Source organism: Nerophis ophidion, linkage group LG12 (assembly GCF_033978795.1).
Source record: "Nerophis ophidion isolate RoL-2023_Sa linkage group LG12, RoL_Noph_v1.0, whole genome shotgun sequence".
In the NCBI taxonomy this organism is placed as follows: Eukaryota; Metazoa; Chordata; class Actinopteri; order Syngnathiformes; family Syngnathidae; genus Nerophis; species Nerophis ophidion.
In genome coordinates, this window is record NC_084622.1 from 41674123 (window position 1) to 41694023 (window position 19901).

Genomic DNA, 19901 nt, shown 5'->3' on the forward strand with positions numbered 1-19901 from the left:
AGAAAAAGTAAATGCACTTTTTCAATGTCAAGCAGGCACCAGGTGATTAAGTTTATTGCACTCCCACAAACATTTGGATGTTACTGTACATAATTTAAGCTGTGCAAACGGCAAGTTATGTTCAATGAAATACCCAAAGCTGACTCCCTTATCACCTTGAAGAATTGCGTAAAAAAAACAAAACACCACAATACATGCATGCCTGGAAACTTATCTTAAGCAAAATGTATAAATAGCTTCTGTTAAAATGTTTCAAAGTGCAGTTATGACATTTTATCAAAATGTGTTATTTCTCCCCCAGCCCAAGTCAACAACACACAAGCTCAAAACAAAGTAACCGTTTTAAGTCATGGACTTGATTATAGTGCCAGTCCATCGGCGGCAGTTACCAGTAAGTGACGTATCCGTCAATGTAGTCTTTCCCGCTGAAGTGGGCAGTAGAATCTCATCCTTCATATACTCAGCTGACTTATGAGGTTCGTGAGTGAGCTGATGCTGTCCTTCAGTTTGGAATCGTCCTCCATTCCCAGTGACACCCCAGCCAGTCGGGTGGAACCCTTCGTACCCAGGAGGCACGGCAAGCTGAAGAACACCTCCACCCCGATGCCACCCCAGCCCTAAACAAGGACGGAGGAGATCAGCGGTCAGCAACCTTTTTGAGCCCAAGATCAACTTGTGTAGCTTGTTAACTTCCCGTTGTGAGTAAATGAGTTTTTGCAGCTGGATCTAATCAATGTGCTACAAGAGTCAGCCGGAACGGTCTGCATTGGCACAGCTCCAGAATTTTTTGCAAAGTGAGATGGTGTACGCTGCCACCTTGACACAGGGAGCGTTATCGAGGTTTCACGGACTGAACTCCAAATTGAAACCAGTGAAATGCAAGAAAGTGCACACCTGAGAGGCAGCCAAGTGACGAGCATGTTCCAAGGTGAAGAAGTGTGACTGATGTGTTATTTTCCCTCATACCTCCTGGATCCTCCGCCTATCTACTGGTCGATCACGACTGACCGGTTTGCACGAATAATAAACAAAAACACTACAATTCCGTTCAATAATCATGAGTTCATATTCTATATCACAGGTGTCAAACTGTGGCCCCCGAAAGCCTGGGAATAATGTGCATACTTCATCGTTCTTACTACATGTTTTCATCGTTTCCATTTTCACAGACAGCATTTTATGTAACACAGGAAATGTCACATGTTTTAAACGTTGACAAGATCTGCTCATGCAACAAATATTCAGTTATTGGTGTGAATTGTTAGGCACATCGCCACTCGATTCTGATTCTTGGGGTGAGGATTTGATTGCTTCATAATCGATACACTATATAACGTAACTATAACAATCTACAAGGTTGATATAGGTTGCTTCTCTTTCTTCCCCTCCATTTTTCTGCATTCTTTTGTATCTTTAGACATCATTACATATATGTATTGTTACATTTGAACAACTGTATTGTTGATAAAAGAGGTAAATTATTGGTACTGTTCATTATCAAATGCTCTATTTCTATTGGTATTTGTATTGCTACATTTATAGTGTAATAATGCTCATTGTTACTTCTGTATTATTTATTTCGCTAACTGCTTCTTTGCTATCACTTTTACTATCATATTTGTACATATTTGCTGATGTTGCTCTATTGTTGTTGTTGTGTTTGCTGCTGTTGTTTTTGTCTCTCTGTCTTTTCCCTCTCTTGTCCCCACAATTTCCTCCTCTGTCTTCCTTTTTTTCTCTTTCTATCCCCTCTTGCTCCAGTCCGGCTGCACCAAATGATAATATAAATACATTTAATAAAGTCAAATACAAATAAGGCAACAAGAGAAGTATCTTACACTTCTCTTTTGTTAAGTAAGTCCGAACAGCCGATATGGGCGTCTACATCAACTATATGATTTTCCTGAGAAGCTGGAGAGGGCAAAATTAAAAAAATGAATAATAATAATAACAATAAAAAAATTAAATAAAAAAAGTAATCGATACTCGATTCAAACTGATTTTTGAAATGTATTATTTGGTATAATAATAATAACAACACCTTAAGAAAACAGCTTACAGGTTACAAAACCTCCTTTTAGTTGCTGACCTATGACATACACGCGTACCAAGCAAATAAATTGTTTTTTTCTTACATAATTTGTCCAAAAAATAAATAAGATTTTTTAAAATTATTAATCAATTTATGAGTGAGATGAATAAGAATCGCAACTCACATGTGATAAAAAAATTTTTTAGCACCCCTAATTATTATATATCGTATTTTAGTTTGGAAAAATAACAATAAATACTTAAACATCTGCTGGTCATCTGGAATTACAATTTCAAAACAAGTTATCCATCAATTTATACGCGCACAAATCAAATAATCAAATGCAGAAGTAATTGTGCAATAACATAATGAGGCCATTATACTTTTATATTCTTACAATCACTGTTACAAGCGGCCCTCTGAGTGCGGCCATGACTGTGATGTGGCCCTCGGATGAAAACAACACCCCTGTTCTAGATAATGTCCAAAATCTGTATGAAAAGGTAAAAAAAATAGTATGTCCAAGGGGAAAGAAAAGTTTTCGCTATCTTCTACTGCAGTGAAGCCAATTCAAAACTGCAGTACTACTTCGGCAGTAGTTGAAAAAGTAAACAAAAAACAATAAATGACAAAAAAAAAAAAAAAAAACTATGAAAAAGAATGTTTTGGACAATATCTCTTCAGTGAGAATGTTCAGCTACAATATAAACTTATGTAGTACGGTCCTGTAAATTTGTCACGATGACAACATTCGAAGTGATGCTAAATTAGCAATTATCTCTACAGGCTTCCGAATAGACGCGGTGATGCTGCTAAACCTAAGCAAAACTTTTACAAAGAACATGTTGACTCACCACTGAATAAAAGATTTAGACAAAGTACTGTATAATTGTATCCATGAACTAATTCAGTCCATCAAAGTACAACAAGCAAACACCTGCTATGACCCTAAACAAGTGTAAACGAGTGTTTAATCCCTTAGTGCAGGGGCGCTCACACTTTTTCTGCAGGCGAGCTACTTTTCAATTGACCAAGTCGAGGAGATCTACCTCATTCTTATTTATAATTTATATTTATTTATTTATGAAAGAGACATTTTTGTTAACAAGTTAATGGTGTTTAATGATAATACAAGCATGTTTAACACACATAGATTCCTTTCTTTCATGAAGACAAGAATATAAGTTGGTGTATTTGATTCTGATGACTTGCATTGATTGGAATTAGACAGTGGTGCTGATAACGTCCGCATTTTCAAATGGAGGAGAAAAAAAAGTCCTCCTTTCTGTCCAATACCACATGAAAGTGGTTGGATTTGGCATCTCATTTGTCCAACTTGCATACTGGTTTTTAAACACTTTGTTATGAGAGTAGCATATGTGTGTGGCCCTTTAATGTCTGGCAGCAGGTGAGTGACGTCAGTGAGTGTGCGGGTGGGCAAGCAAGTGAGAAAGCGGTCGCTGAGGGCGGGGGAGAAATACATTGGCATCAAACTCCGTAGCTTGCTAGCTTGTGCACGCTAGCTTTCTGAGACTCTTATTTTGTTAGCACAGGCAGGATGAAACAGGTCTTTTATGGTGAAGACAGGAACTGTGCAGTCGGTCTTTAGAGTTTTGACAGTAGGTACGGAGTCTCTAGAAATAAAATGTGTTTCTCTGCGTCCGCCCTGTTAGTGATTTTTTTCTTAAATATGAGCTCGCAGCAGCCAGCGTCATCTCACAAGATCCTCGGGTGCCGAGAATGTCAAACAACTGACGAAAGTGAAGTCTTGGTATGATTGATGATTGCTCATTTTTATGTCTATTTTTTAATGCCTAGCTTGAGATCGACTGACACACCCTCCGAGATCGACCAGTCGATCGCGATCCACGTAATGGGCACCCCTGCCTTAGTGCATGCTCGATGGTTATAGAAGGAACAATGTTGCCAAATGTAGGCTTGGAAGTGCGGATGTTTGAATGATGGAGTGTCACCTGAGCAAGTGTAGTAATGGAGTGGACTTTCTTCCGGTCTGTCAGGATGCTATTTGTGAGGTCAGCAACTGACAAACCAACGGACCAAGAGCGCTGACCTCGATTCTTCATGATGTCAAACGCTCTGGAAGAAACCAAATCGGTCGTAACCATTTATTTATGTTCTCCATTTCCCCGTCCTTGCTTCGACATTTCTTCCGGAGAGAACCGAGGGCTTTACCTGCTGAGTAAGGGTTTGGTGGAGCTGAATCCTGTGATCTCAGGCTGCTTCTGGGAACCTGGCCCCGTGTTACTCATCACTGGAACTGCAGGACGAAGCCCAGATGAATCAGTGTTATTAGAAGTGCAGATCTAGCAGGTTGAGTCCACACTATAGAACTCCTAAATAGCCAGCATGTCAAAGTGGGCTTCTGGACTCACCTTTGTTGTCAGAAAGCTCACCAATGACCCAGGCCTCCTTGTGAGTGTTTAAGTTAATATCCAGCACGTGACTAAGACGCTCCGAGTCCAGATTGCAGCCCACGCCTATGACTTGTGTCGGCGGCAGTCCGCTCTGCCTCCAAGCGACGTGGGTCATGACGTCCACTAGAGACCAAGCACAGAGCGAACACACTTGAGACTATGATTGTACTGCGACTAAAAAGGTACCACTAATGAATAAAAAAGGTACTATACTGCCTTTGAAAAATACCGGTACTTGTCGTCGTACCGCGGTGACGTTGCTGGAAATATGAGCTGGGGTACATGTTGAGTGAGTCAACACGCGCAGAGCACATACAAGCATAAACAGTGTGAAAAAGAATGGCAAAATAACGGAAATTCTACTGGTTAATAAAGAGGGTGCACAAAGCACGATATGGAGGTATTTTGGCTTCAAAACTAATGACAAAGGTGAAGCTATTAACACGGAAGTGTCGCTATGTAAGCAACATTTTTTGTGTGTTTTACCGTTTTACTTAATGTCGAAATAAATACACCCGTGTCGCTGCATTAACCTTATGATTTAATACACTTGTATTGTTTAACAAGACTATTCAACATTAATAAGTCAGAAAAGATTGCATTCATTTTAAGTCCCTTTAAAGCATGGATGTCAAACTCTGGCCCGCGGGCCAAATCTGGCCCGCCGTGTAATTTAGTTCAGTGCACCTACCGAAAATATCCCGGGGCAACCATTCTCCCGAATTTCTACCGATTTCCACCTGGACAACTATATTGGGGGCGTGCCTTTAAGTCACTGCCTTTAGCGTTCTCTACAACCTGTCGTCACGTCCACTTTTCCTACATACTAACAGCGTGTCACATAATATTTGTGGCTTTTATACACACACACGCACACGCACACGCACACACACACACACACACACACACACGCACACACACACACGCACACACACAAGTGAATACAAGTCATACTTGGTCAACAGCCATACAGGTCACACTGAAGGTGGCCGTATAAACAACTTTAGCACTGTTACAAATATGCGCCACACTGTGAACCCACACCAAACAAGAATGACAAACACATTTTGGGTGAACATCCGCACCGTAACACAACAGAACAAATACCCAGAACCCCTTGTAGCACTAACTCTTCCGGGAAACTTCCAGCCAACTGACCAATAATTAACGTTTTATTCATGCATTTTCTCTTGCTACTTCAAGGCTTGAATGTTTGGTTCATTCATTATTGTTATTTTATTTTCAAATTTATTATTAGCCTGTGGAAAAATTTTTATATTTACCTCAGAAGATTGCAAATAGAAAAAAAGGCATAAAATTTGTATTTAAATTTTATTTGATATGCCATTGATATTTTTTTAATTATTATTATTATTATTTGAAACTGGATTTTGCATGTCACTAAAGTTATATAAGCCTTGCTTGTTCGATATTGCAAAACTTGTTTGGGTCCCTATTAAAAGCTTAATCTGTTCAACCTTTGTTCAGTTTTACATTTTGGCCCACTCTGTATTTGAGTTTGACACCCCTGTTTTAAAGGGTAACCACACTTTATTTTATTTTGCTTATCGTTCACAATCATGAAAGACATGACAATGGCTTTTTTTTAAAAAATGCATTCTTAGTCGTAAATAAATGTAAATAAAAGTCTGCTTACAGCCAATAAAAAAAAACATAAACCGTTAACAATACTCAATTTATATGTGAGTGTGAATGTTGTCTGTCTATCCGTGTTGGCCCTGCGATGAGGTGGCGACTTGTCCAGGGTGTACCCCGCCTTCCGCCCGATTGTAGCTGAGATAGGCGCCAGCGCCCCCCGCGACCCCGAAAGGGAATAAGCGGTAGAAAATGGATGGATGGATGGACTTGAATATGAACCAAGTATTAGTGATATTGTTATATTCCAACTATATTTCAGAATGCAGTAGAGACAGAGCGGCAACATCTACTAGGTGATTTGATTTTAGCCCTGGGGATGACGTTCAATCAATATCAATCAATGTTTACTTATACAGCCCTAAATCACTAGTGTCTCAAAGGGCTGCACAAACCACCACGACATCCTCGGTAGGCCCACATAAGGGCAAGGAAAACTCACACCCAGTGGGACATCGGTGACAATAATGACCCAGTGGGACGTCGGTGACAATAATGACTATGAGAACCTTGGAGAGGAGGAAAGCAATGGATGTCGAGCGGGTCTAACATGATACTGTGAAAGTTCAATCTACAATGTATCCAACACAGTCGCGAGAGTCCAGTCCAAAGCGGATCCAACACAGCAGCGAGAGTCCCGTTCACAGCGGAGCCAGCAGGAAACCATCCCAAGCGGAGGCGGATCAGCAGCGCAGAGATGTCCCCAGCCGATACACAGGCAAGCAGTACATGGCCATCGGATCGGACCGGACCCCCTCCACAGGGGAGAGTGGGACATAGAAGAAAAAGAAAAGAAACAGCAGATCAACTGGTCTAAAAAGGGAGTCTATTTAAAGGCTAGAGTATACAAATGAGTTTTAAGGTGAGACTTAAATGCTTCTACGTTAAAGTGCATCCGGCAGTGGAGGCACCCCTATGGGGTCTTGGGGCACCAGGGGGCTAACCCCTTTACTACTGTTACCCCAGGTAGCCCTCTGGCAAAGGCTTAGTACCTGACTCCCCCCTAACCAGGGATACGGTGAACACCTCAACAGCAGAGCAGGCGGAAGATGGTAGATTTAAGAACTACCACAATGGCGATGGCGGGAGAAGGCTGCAGCAGAAAAGGGTCTCCAGTTGCCTTGGACTCTATGCTACTGGACCCTGACACAATTATGTCAAGGATTTTGTGGTGACTGTGTACCAGTCTCCCCACGTTAAACTAAGTCACGCAGGCATTCTCCATAAAGGAATACACCCCTACCAGGAGGATCGTCATACTTGTTCAAGTGACCGTCGATGATGACTAGGTGATCACACCTTACAGGATAGATCCAAATTAAACCCAGAGCCGATTTGCCTTTTGCCGGAACTTTGCCTTAACACTGCATGCTTTCAATTCATGGGAACGTTTTACCGACAAAAACATGGTAGTGCCATGGGATCACCTGTATCCACAATAGTAGCAAACATTTACATGGAGGACATAGAAAAGAGAGCTTTGAGCCCTTTTAAGGGAACAGCTCCAAGTCATTGGTATAGATATGTGGATGACACATGGGTGAAAATCAGAAACCAAACAGTGCAAGCCTTCACCTTCAATTTCACACACAAGGATGTTAAAGACAGTAAGTTGCCTTTTTTGGACTGTAATGTCACCATTAGAGAAAAAAAGAGGCCTTTATGTTGGGTTTTACCGAAAACCCACACATATTAATACCTACTTTTTGACTCACACCACCCATTGGAATACAAACTGAGTGTTATAAGAACCATACAAAACAGAGCTGATAATGTACCTACCAGCCCACAAGCCGAAGAAGAAAGGGCATAGGCATTTGAGGGAAGCCCTCAAAACCTGTGGTAACCCAGCTGGTCGTTTGGGAAAAGTGCATCCAGTTCCAGAAATAAGAAGAGAGTGGATGAGGAGGAAAAAGGTGACCGACGCAAAAATATTGTCATTCCATATGTATCAGGTTTATCTAAGAAACTCAGAAGATATTTTAACCAAAACAGCATCCCAGTACACTTCAACATTCTGAGACAGAGACTGGTGCATCATAAAGACCGGACAACCCACATCCACAAAAAACAATCTGGTGTATGCTATCCAGTGTAATAATGAATGCCCTGATTTATATATTGGGGAAACAGAACAACCACTAAGCAAACTCTTCAGGCCAAAACTCAGCCGTCTACCTGCACCTCAGGGAGAAACAGCACTCCTTTGAGTGTGTGAATGTGTGTGTGAATGGGTGAATGTGGACGTAGTGTCAAAGCGCTTTGGGCTCCTTAAAAGGGGGTAGGAAAGCGCTATACAAGTACAACCCATTTTCCATTTTCCAGAAGTACAGATTCTGGACGGGGAGAATAGATGGTATGAAAGAGGAGTAAGAGAAGCCATCTATGTCCAGGTTGAAAAACCATCCCTGAATAGAGGAGGTGGTCTGCGACATCACCTGTCTCCCACAAACAACACTGTCCTTTCAACTATTCCTAAAAGACTGCAATTTAACCTCCAACAAATAACAGGAGTTAGAAACATTCTGGACACAGAAGGTTACCAGAATGCCAATTGTGTTAACAAGTGCTCAATGTTTCCTTAGCATCGTTGATGTATTGTCTATTACTATTGTTCGTATAAATAATGAATGGAAAAACAAAAGAAAAATGAAACGCCCCAAGATGACAGCGACCTGGTTTGAATGAGAACCTTCATAGGATATTGTTATCATAAGCACTAACACAGAAGAACTATTTATAGCGGCACCGTGATCACTAGCGTGTGTGTAATGTCTACGTCATTGAGTGGTAACCGGTTTGCTCGCTTCCCTGCTCGTCGAAGTTTATTGTGAATTATACCTCTCGCATAAATAGTAGGACAAGGATGTTATCCGACAAGTTGGTAAACTTTGACAGCCAAATTAGACCCCAGAATAGCGAGAACGACCCTAAATGACGCATGGTTCCACCCCCATTTTCTTCACAAGTATTATGAGTCATTCTTCATCTATTTGGAACTATAATAAGATTCGACCAGTCTGCATCCTATTGAAAGCAGACCTTGTACATGATGTTTTATTATGTTTGTTGGCGCTCATGAACTTTGCAGTGAGTAATCAGTGATGTTGAAAAAAATGCGAACCTTGCGAAGCATTTTTTATTTCTTTATGTGTGGCGTATAGTTAAAATGATCAAATTATGTAAATGTTGAACGTTATTATAAATGTGCCCTTTACTACATTACATATATCATGTATATTAAACCTTAACGGAAGTGTTTAGATGCTTTTTTCTGGCTTTGTAGGCGGAATTGCACGGCTCCAATGGGCTCCATTATAAGTGGACTTTTGATTGCATTTATTTAATAGTTAAAATGCATAAAAAAGTTAAACATGTTTCTTCTTGTCTTACATAAGGATTGTGAATGATAGGCAAAATTCCAAAAGAAAGTGCAGTTCCCCTTTAAATGGCAACCATGCTTCAAGTTAGTATCTTCATGTACTTTAGTCCAAATGAGACTAAAAATAAATGTGAAAATATGTTTGCCACTGCTCAATACAACAATATAAATATTAGGGGTGTGGGAAAAAAATCGATTCGAATACGAATCAAATCGTTTACGTTGTGCGATTCAGAATCGATTCTCATTTTTTAAAAATAGATTTTTTTTTAATTAATTTTTTTTTTTTTTTTTTTTTTTTTAATCAATCCAACAAACCACTACACAGCAATACCATAACAATGCAATCCAATTCCAAAACCAAACCTGACCCAGCAACACTCAGAACTGCAATAAACAGAGCAATTGAGAGGAGACACAAACAAGACACAGAACAAACCAAAAGTAGTGAAACAAAAATGAATATTATCAACAACAGTATCAATATTAGTTATAATTTCAGCATAGCTGATTAAAAATCCCTCACTGACATTATCATTAGACATTTATAAAAATAATAAAAAAGAACAATAGTGTCACAGTGGCTTACATTTGCATCGCATCTCATAAGCTTGACAATACACTGTGTCCAATGTTTTCACAAAGATAAAATAAGTCATAGTTTTGGTTTGTTTAATAGTTAAAACAAATTTACATTATTGCAATCAGTTGATAAAACATTGTCCTTTACAATTCCATCCATCCATCCATTTTCTACCGCTTATTCCCTTTTGGGGTGGCGGGGGGCGCTGGCGCCTATCTCAGCTACAATAGGGCGGAAGGCAGGGTACACCCTGGAAAAGTCGCCACCTCATCGCAGGGTCAACACAGATAGACAGACAACATTCACACTCACATTCACACACTAGGGCCAATTTAGTGTTGCCAATCAACCTATCCCCAGGTGCATGTCTTTGGAAGTGGGAGGAAGCCGGAGTACCCGGAGGGAACCCACGCATTCACGGGGAGAACATGCAAACTCCACACAGAAAGATCCCGAGCCTGGATTTGAACCCAGGACTGCAGGACCTTCGTATTGTGAGGCAGATGCACTAACCCCTCTGCCACCGTGAAGCCCGTCCTTTACAATTATAAAAGCTTTTTTTTTTATTTTTTAAATCTACTACTCTGCTAGCATGTCAGCAGACTGGGGTAGATCCTGCTGAAATCCTATGTATTGAATGAATACAGAATCGTTTTGAATCGAGAATCGAATCGAAAAAAATCGATATATTATCGAATCGTGACCCCCAAGAATCGATATTGATTCGAATCGTGGGACACCCAAAGATTCACAGCCCTAATAAATATGTTTATCAAATATAAAATCACTAGCATAACTGAATAATAGCGTACCTGCACTACAGCGTAGGAGCAGTCGGTTTCAGGGTCCAAGCCGCTTACCTGGCTGAGAGGCGATGAGCATGACAGCGTTTGGGTTGAGACGTGCCAAGGTTGGAATAAACCCTTTGAACAAGTCAACGTTGCTCTGGACCACGCTTACGTACGACTGCTCACCGCTCCACGCGTTGGCTGTCACGATGACAACTCTGGAGCCTGCAGTGGCTGACAAATCTACAAAAGTAATAGAGTGGGGTAAAAAGGTGGTTCTTTCCTTGTAAGCAACATTCTTGAAAAGAATAAAGTAGATGTAACTGTGAGGAAAGTTACGCACCCTTGGACACCTCCACATTTGGCAGCCTAAAGATCTCCAAATCTGTGCTGCCTCCCTTAGTGGAACTCTCAGCAACATCAATGAAGATAAGTTTATCCACTTTACACTTGGGGGCGCAAAGAAGAAAAATGTAGGAGAGTGATCAGTACAGAATAAAAACAATAAGCCCTTTTCCACCAACAGTTCAGGAACCTCTGGTTCCTGGAGCTACAGTGTGTTAGTGTTTCCACCACATTTCACATTTCAGGGTAATTAATACAAATCCGGCTGATTATGTATGGAGGAGTGGTTTAGTATACTTTTACACTGATATCATGTAAATAAACTGACAATATTAGGCTACAGTTCTTTTACTAAAAAGTATGAAACTCAAATACAAAGCAATCATATACAAAACAATATGATTTATAAAATTAAATAAAATGTATATAACATTTTTAAATCTGCATTGCTGGGCTTTGTCTGTCCACAACAGATTACTAGTTGTTGAATACTTAATAAATATTTATTATGTGCACCAAGAAATAACAGTTACAATTGTATGTAGTTTCTAAACAAGAACTAGGTTTTAGCACATCAATATTGGACTAACACAGTCCTTTAAATCTCATTAATACCACATAAAAGGCAAACTGTCATTGTTCAGACACGGTCAAGGCTTGAATAATGTCAAAACAAATAGCGTTACAATAACCACGAAAATAAAGTAAAGCAATGCAAGTTTCGCAAGTGGTGCACGCTCCCGCGAAGGAAATCAAATTTTGGCACAACAAAGGGGTGTGGGTTTGAAAGAGAGGTTTTAAGAACGCCCCCAATTGTGTTCAACCAAACATCCCGGCCCTAAAAAAGTTATGGGTACCTTGGAAACATCCCACCGAGCTTAGAAGAACTAAATCTACGAGGTAGTTTTTGGTGGAAACAAGGAGAACTTTATTTACCCTTTAAGTGGCAAAGTTCCTGGGATGGAAAAGGGCCTAATGTCTGAAATATTGTCAAAAAAAAGGTGCAAACCTTTGCCAAAATGCTCATGATTGAAGCCATTCCTAAATCTCCTCCTCCGATAACAGAGACTTTGTGGCCCGAGTGGTCATGATGTCTGATTGCACCTAAAAGTCAAGCCTTAAGCTGTCAAATTTATACATTTCAAATTTGATGACATGTGATACGATTTGAAAAAGGACGCACTATCACTGATCTGGAGCTTATTGACATATGCTAGAAGTTCATGTGGATCTTGTTTTTCTCCTTCGGGGATGGACGACAGCGGAGGTTCCGCTTGAAACTTGGAAGTCATCTCTTTCAAAAGGTCCACTACAGATGACGTAGGCTGCAGCACACATAAGAGAATCAGAAAATTGAGAAGCAACACAAGTACAAGGACGTACATGATCCCAGTTGTGCAGCACTGGCAGGTGGATGCGGCCCCGGGCATCCACATGTTTGCCCTCCCGGATCATCATGTCTGCTGTGGGCTTCAGGAGACAAATGGGAGGGGTGACTGGGAAGGAGTCAATCAACCAAAGCTGAATAGGGAAGTTGTAGGAGCGTCCTATCAGGGTTTTCAAACAATACATCAGTGCGGTTCCATCTACATCTGCATTTACACCCTAAATGTGACTCTTACCTTCATACTTGACTGGAAGGTTACCATTCAATTTTAGGAGCTCTTTCTGAGAGCCATCTTTGAATGCTGTGAATAGAAGGAAGGGAATAGTCAACTTCATGTGTTTGAGGGAACTGTCAAGTGTGTACACGACTCACTGTATGTGCCGACAGAAGTGTCCATCCCCGGGAATTCTTCATCGATTTTGTTCAATTCCTGAAGAGCAACATCACTGAACTTGTACTAAAATTGGTCAAAGCAGATAAATACTTTATTGATCTTGAAGGACATTCGCAGGATCAGTCAGTCACTAGGTTATAAGAAGAGAAATGCAAAGTTAAATAGAATGGAATTACATTAGAGAATTCTTAACTGTGACAGTGTCTAATGCAGGGGTCTCTAACCAGCAACTAACTCGCTTGGTGATAATGAGTCGTATTTTTCGAAAAAAAAATTATTTTTAGAATTGATGCCTCTATTTAATGACAAATCACCACAAAACAGCAGAAACATATTGGCCGCAATGATTAGAGAGTTCCTTCCTAAATAAAGTACAACTCAACTGTTGTTTGTCATAATAAACACAAAATCCAAGCTCATATGGTGATTAAAAAAATCCCTGCACTAGAAATAAAGGTATACTGAAATAAAAGTTTGTAAAAGTCCCTCTCAGAAGAAAAAAAAAGGTTGGAGACCCCCTAGCCTAAAAAAGATTAACCCATGGAGTTGTCAACATTTACAATAGCATCTTAATTTAAGAGCTTAATTGGTTGTCACTTGTAATCTCAAATCAATGTCGCATATTGAAATCAATTTGATTGATGCTTGCCCCCCATCCCCAAAACAGCACAATTTTATCAAGTAACACGGCATCTTAAAATAAAAACACACTTTTAGATAAGAAATATTGTGTGAAAAACAATACAACAGAATTTACTACAAACCACTACACTCATTTAATGACATAACAAAATAATAATGTACAGCATTGGACAGTGGACTTCTACACTATTTTATTCCAGCTGCTTCTTCGTCAAACACACCATCAGCAGATTTTCCACATTTTCATGGATGGACAAATGTTTCCCGTTTGGGTAATATGTTAATGGGTAATCATTTTTTGCTGAAGTTGGACTCATTCTGTTTCAGTATAGCAGTGATATGTTTGATATCTTCTTTGATTCATATCTTTAATTCAATGAACATCATCCACTTCTTCTCAGCACTGTCCTTCATGCTCACCCCCTTCCTCAACATGGTTGTAAAACAAAGTTATAACCATCTCTAATTAAAAGCTAATGCTAATGTGACCAAATGTTTTGGGTGGTATTCATTGTGACATTTGCTACGCCAACTAATGTTACAGCATAACAATTAGCCCGAGAGACGGCATTTATCTCAAGTTAAGTTGAGGTACCACTGTATTTTTGGCTCTTACGGTTAGTATAATTATAATTTTGAAGGCAACAGTTAGGCGTCACATGGCTTCACTTTCCCAAATTATATGCTATATAAAAAGTCGGAAAACAAGCAAGAAAGTGTTTACGCCTATACTGTCTCATCTGCACTGGCGATGCGACTTTAGGGATTTACTACTTATCAATCAATCGATTCCTTTTATTGTCATTGTCAAAACACTTATGTTATACATGTCAACAAGATTTTGTTTTGGCTTCATCTAGCGGCATAGAAACTGCAGTGAAGTGCAGGTCGACAATAGTTTACATTTAAGCATTGTCAAGAAGATCGCGAATAAAAGGGCGTGGGGGTTGGAAGAGTCCGATGTCTGTTACGTAGATGTTGCAGCAATGCAATGTCCAAAGCACATTGATTGAGGTGGTGAAGATGGCCGGGGGCAGTAAAGGGGCTGGCTGTTCATTTAGCAGTCTCACAGCCTGGGGATACAGACTGTGAGACATTCTGGTGGTCCTGGCGCAAATCGATCTATACCTCCTTCCAGAGGGTAGCAGGTTGACTTACCAATAAGATACTAAAGGGTCTAGCTCCATCTTATCTTGCTGATTGTATTGTACCATATGTCCCGGCAAGAAATCTGGGTTCAAAGAACTCCTGCTTATTAGTGATTGCCAGAGCCCCAAAAAAGTCTGCGGGCTATAGAGCGTTTTCTATTCGGGCTACAGTACTCTGGAATGCCTTCCCAGTAACAGTTATAGATGCTACCTCAGTAGAAGCATTGAAGTCCCATCTAAAAACTCATTTATATACACTAGCCTTTAAGACCCCACTTTTAGACAAATTGATCTGTTGCTCTTTTCTGCTCTGCCCCCCTCTCCTGCCTGTAGGGATTATTAGGTGACCACAGATGATGAGGCGCCAGCTGTTCAAGGTGGGGACACAAGGTGGACCACTCATCTGTGCATCAGTTGATGACATCTCTGCGCTGCTGACTTGTTTCCACTCAAGATGATCTCCTGCTGGCCCCAACATTGACTGGACTCAGTAGAAGTATTTAAGTTCCATCTTAAAACTCATTTCTATACTCTTGCCTTTAAATAGACCCCCCTTTTAGATCACTTGATCTGCCGTCTCTTTTTTGCTGTGCCCCGCTTTCCTTCGTGGATAGGGTGGGCACAGATGATCCCCCTCCCAAAGCACCCATTCTCATTAATGGCTCTGCTGTTGAGATAGTCTGTGAATACAGGTATCTAGGCACAATTTTGGACAATATATCGACCTTTGATGCCAACACTGACCGTATTTGTAAGAAGGCCAATCAGAGGCTGTTTTTCTAGAGGAAACTGAGGGGTTTTCAGGTTGATAAGACACTAATGAGGATGTTCTATTCATCTTGTATCGAGTCTATTTTAACATATTCTATCACTTCCTGGTTTGGAAACCTCAGTGTGGCCAATAAAAACAGACTAGGTGGTATAATTAAGGTGTGCCAAAAGACCATAGGCCCTACCTTGAAACCCCTGAGCCAGATTTATCAGGTCAGAGTCACCCGGAAGGCAAAGGCCATTCTGGCCAACCCTCTGCACTCTCTCTTCTTTGAGTTTAGACACCTGCCCTCGGGATGTAGGTACGCCTCTAGTAGTAGAAAGGCCAAAAACAACCGATAAATAAGATCCTTTGTTCCCTCAGCTGTGGTTTTTATAAACGAGCTCCTTAAACAAGCTTAGCTGCTATGTAGTCACTTTAGTGTGATGCGACCTGTGATTAGTTTTTATTGTATTACAAATGTTTTTAGTTTTATGATGGTTTGTATGTTTTAGGTATTTTATGTATTTTTACCTTGTTTTTACTGTTAAACATTGTTTTTAAAGACTACTGCTGCAAACCAAATTGCCCCTCGGGTACAATAAAGATTTTCCAAGTCTAAGTCCAAGATGGGCCTTCACGGTGGAAGAGGGGTTAGTGCGTCTGCCTCACAATACGAGAGACCTGAGTAGTAAGGGTTCAATCCAGGGCTCTAAATCTTTCTATGTGGAGTTTGCATGTTCTCCCCTTGAATGCGTGGGTTCCCTCCGGGTACTCCGGCTTCCTCCCACTTCCAAAGACATGCACCTGGGGATAGGTTGATTGGCAACACTAAATTGTCCCTAGTGTGTGAATGTGAGTGTGAATGTTGTCTGTCTATCTGTGTTGGCCCTTGTCCAGGGTGTACCCCGCCTTCCGCCCGGTTGTAGCTGAGATAAGAACCAGCGCCCCGCGCAACCCCAAAGGGAATAAGCGGTAGAAAATGGATGGATGGACGTCTAAGATGACGCCCTAGCTGTTCCAAGTCAGGACCCGGTGTGGACCACTCATCTGTGCATCAGTTGATGAAGTCTCTGCGCTGCTGACTTGTTTCCACTCAAGATGATCTCCTGCTGGCCCCACCATGGACTGGACTCTAACACTATCACTAGATCCACTCGACGTCCATTGCACCGGTCGCCCAGGAGGGTTCTCCACATCTGCGGTCCTCTCCAAGGTTTCTCATTGTCATCCCATTGGGTTGTTTTTTTCTCGCCCCGATGTGGGAGCTGAGTCAAGGATGTGGCTTGTGCAGCCCTTTGAGACACTTGTGATTTAGGGCTATATTAAAGACCTACTGAAACCCACTACTACCGACCACGCAGTCTGATAGTTTATATATCAATGATGAAATATTAACATTGCAACACATGCCAATACGGCCGGTTTAGTTTACTAAATTAAAATTTTAAATTTCCCGCGAAGTTTCCTGTTGAAAACGTCGCGGAATGATGACGAGTATGATGATGCGTGTTTGTGACGTTATTGGTTGGAGCGGACATTTTAGCTCAGCACCACTTAGGACTAAAAGTCGTCTCTTTTCATCGCATAATTACAAAGTAATTCGGACATCTGTGTAGCTGAATGTTTTGCAATTTGTTCAAGTAATAATGGAGACTATAAAGAAGAACGCTGTTGGTAGAAAGCGGTGGATTGCAGCTGCCTTTAGCACCGAAACACAGCTGGTGTTTGTTTGTTGTGAAGCTTTAACACAGAGCGGTCAAGCGAACATGTTTCTGTACGTCAACCAGCAAGTTTTTGGATGGGAAAATTGTGATAATAAGTCGGCTCTTGAGTGGATTATGCAACCTCCTCCTGTAGCTGTCAAAAAGGCAGCTGTGATCTTGGCTCCTCCATTGGCTTCTCTGAGAGACACTGGCATTCACCGCAGCCCCTCCGACTTTCAGCTATGACTTTATAATCTCACTAAAACACCATTAACACAATAAGCAGATAAGGGATTTTCCAAAATTATCCTTGTAAATGTGTCTAATAACATCTGAATTGCTCACACTGCCATCGCCTGGAGTCGTCGCCTTTTCTTTTTTTTGTGTGTTTCACTCTAACTTTCCTCATCCATGAATCTTTCATTCTCGCTCAAATTAATAGGGAACTCGTCGCTTTCTCGGTCCGAATTGCATTTGCTGCTGGTTTGATTGATTGATACTTTTATTAGTAGATTGCACAGTACAGTACATATTCCGTACAATTGACCACTAAATGATAACACCCGAATAAGTTTTTCAACTTGTTTAAGTCGGGGTCCATGTTAATCAATTCATGGTGGCTATGACTATAAACAATGTGAGAATGTGAGGAGCCCTACAACCCGTGACGTCACGCGCACATTGTCTGCTACTTCCGGTACAGGCAAGGCTTTTTTATTAGCGACCAAAAGTTGCGAACTTTATCGTCGCTGTTCTCTACTAAATCCATCCATCCGTTTTCTACCGCTTATTCCCTTTTGGGGTCGCGGGGGGCGCTGGCGCCTATCTCAGCTACAATCGGGCGGAAGGGGGGGTACACCCTGGACAAGTCGCCACCTCATCGCAGGGCCAACACAGATAGACAGACAACATTCACACTCACATTCACACACTAGGGCCAATTTAGTGTTGCCAATCAACCTATCCCCAGGTGCATGTCTTTGGAAGTGGGAGGAAGCCGGAGTACCCGGAGGGAACCCACGCATTCACGGGGAGAACATGCAAACTCCACACAGAGAGATCCCGAGCCTGGATTTGAACCCAGGACTGCAGGACCTTCGTATTGTGAGGCAGACGCACTAACCCCTCTGCCACCGTGAAGCCTCTCTACTAAATCCTTTCAGCAAAAATATGGCAATATCGCGAAATGATGAAGTATGACACATAGAATGGACCAGCTATCCCCGTTTAAATAAGAAAATCTAATTTTAGTAGGCCTTTAAGTCCCATCTTAAAACTCATCTGTTACTCTTGCCTTTAAATAGACCCCCCTTTTAGACCAGTTGAACTGCTCTCTCTTTTCTGTTGTGCCCCGCTATCCTTCGTGGATAGGGTGGGCACTGATGACGCGCTAGCTGTTCCAAGTCAGGACCCGGTGTGGACCACTCATCTGTGCATCAGTTGATGAAGTCTCTGCGCTGCTGACTTGTTTCCACTCAAGATGATCTCCTGCTGGCCCCACCATGGACTGGACTCTAACACTATCACTAGATCCACTCGACGTCCATTGCACCGGTCGCCCAGGAGGGGTCTCCACATCTGCGGTCCTCTCCAAGGTTTCTCGTTGTCATCCCATTGGGTTGTTTTTTCTCGCCCCGATGTGGGATCTGAGTCGAGGATCTCGTTGTGGCTTGCGCAGCCCTTTGAGACACTCGTGATTTAGGGCTACCGTATTTCCTTGAATTGCCGCAGGGCATATAGTATGCGCCTGCCTTGAATTACTGCCGGGTCAAACTTGCTTCGCAAAATAATTAGCGCATGCTTAGTATTACCGCCTGGTCAAACTTGTGATGTCATTGTCATCATTTTCAAAATGGAGGAGGCTGATTTCAATACCGGTAATTTGAAATCGCATAAAGGGAAGAAGATTAAGAGCTATTCAGTAGGATTTGAGGTCCAAGCTTACATCACACTCAATTTTTTACCGCATGCCTTTGGTAAGTGTCGGAGTGAGAAGAGGTTTTAAAATAATTAGCAGCCAGGCGGCAATTCAAGGAAATACGGTATATTAAATAAACTTTGATTGATTGAAGCACTTTCTGAGGATAACGTTTTAAATTCCCAGCATTTTATGTTCAACAATGTGACATAACATTTTTTTCCAGCTCTAGTTAGACGTGCTAAGTTATTATACTAGCTGCTCAGCAAGTTCCTAACTAAATGTTGCAAGTCACGTGCTTCATGCCCTAAAATTTTGTTAACTGGTTAAAAAAAAAAATCGCAGTTGTCAAAACTAACAGAGACTTCCTCGTCACAAGGTGTGTGGAACTGGTCGAGTCAGTTTTAACAGCTGACAGCGGCCAACTTGTTTCTACCGTCGGTGCTAACATGCTATGCTAACTGGCATTATTTTACAGTGCCAGTTCCCACAGCCTCGTCACGTGCTCGTCTTCACTTCGAGTATTGTTCAACTCACCTTAGAGAGGGCCCGCTTTATTTTACTCGAATAAAGGTCCATTTATCGAAGTAAAAACCAACAAACTACAAATAGCCGGAGGTCGCTCGGTGTTCTTCACTCTTTGTCGGACTTGGACTAACTTCCGCAAACTTTCTTCGAGTAGCTAAGGAAGTGACAAGCCACGCCCACTCCAAAACAAGTACGGAAGCCGACAG

The 19901-nt window shown here is 41.4% G+C and overlaps 1 protein-coding gene across 1 annotated transcript; it reads right to left on the reverse strand.

Annotated features, from left to right (window-relative positions):
* Positions 1-17: 17 nt before the first annotated feature.
* LOC133563452 (ubiquitin-conjugating enzyme E2 variant 3-like) lies at positions 18-19869 on the reverse strand. The gene is made up of 12 exons (XM_061917586.1): positions 19705-19869; positions 12981-13065; positions 12844-12909; positions 12605-12768; positions 12405-12546; positions 12231-12325; positions 11220-11325; positions 10949-11119; positions 4426-4590; positions 4226-4310; positions 4006-4129; positions 18-617 (listed from the first exon to the last, which is right to left on the reverse strand). Exons 1-12 carry the CDS (start codon positions 19744-19746, stop codon positions 453-455), a joined length of 1410 nt encoding a protein of 469 aa, XP_061773570.1. The 5' UTR covers positions 19747-19869; the 3' UTR covers positions 18-452.
* Positions 19870-19901: the final 32 nt, after the last annotated feature.

Excerpts from the sequence above, each read along its gene's own strand:
- LOC133563452 (XM_061917586.1), bottom strand. The coding sequence starts at position 19,746 with ATGGACCTTTATTCGAGTAAAATAAAGCGGGCCCTCTCTAAG. Across the intron at positions 12,910-12,980 it reads CACTTCTGTCGGCACATACA|CATTCAAAGATGGCTCTCAG; the intron begins GTGAGTCGTGTA and ends TTCTATTCACAG. Across the intron at positions 12,326-12,404 it reads TAAGCTCCAGATCAGTGATA|GTGCAATCAGACATCATGAC; the intron begins GTGCGTCCTTTT and ends CTTGACTTTTAG.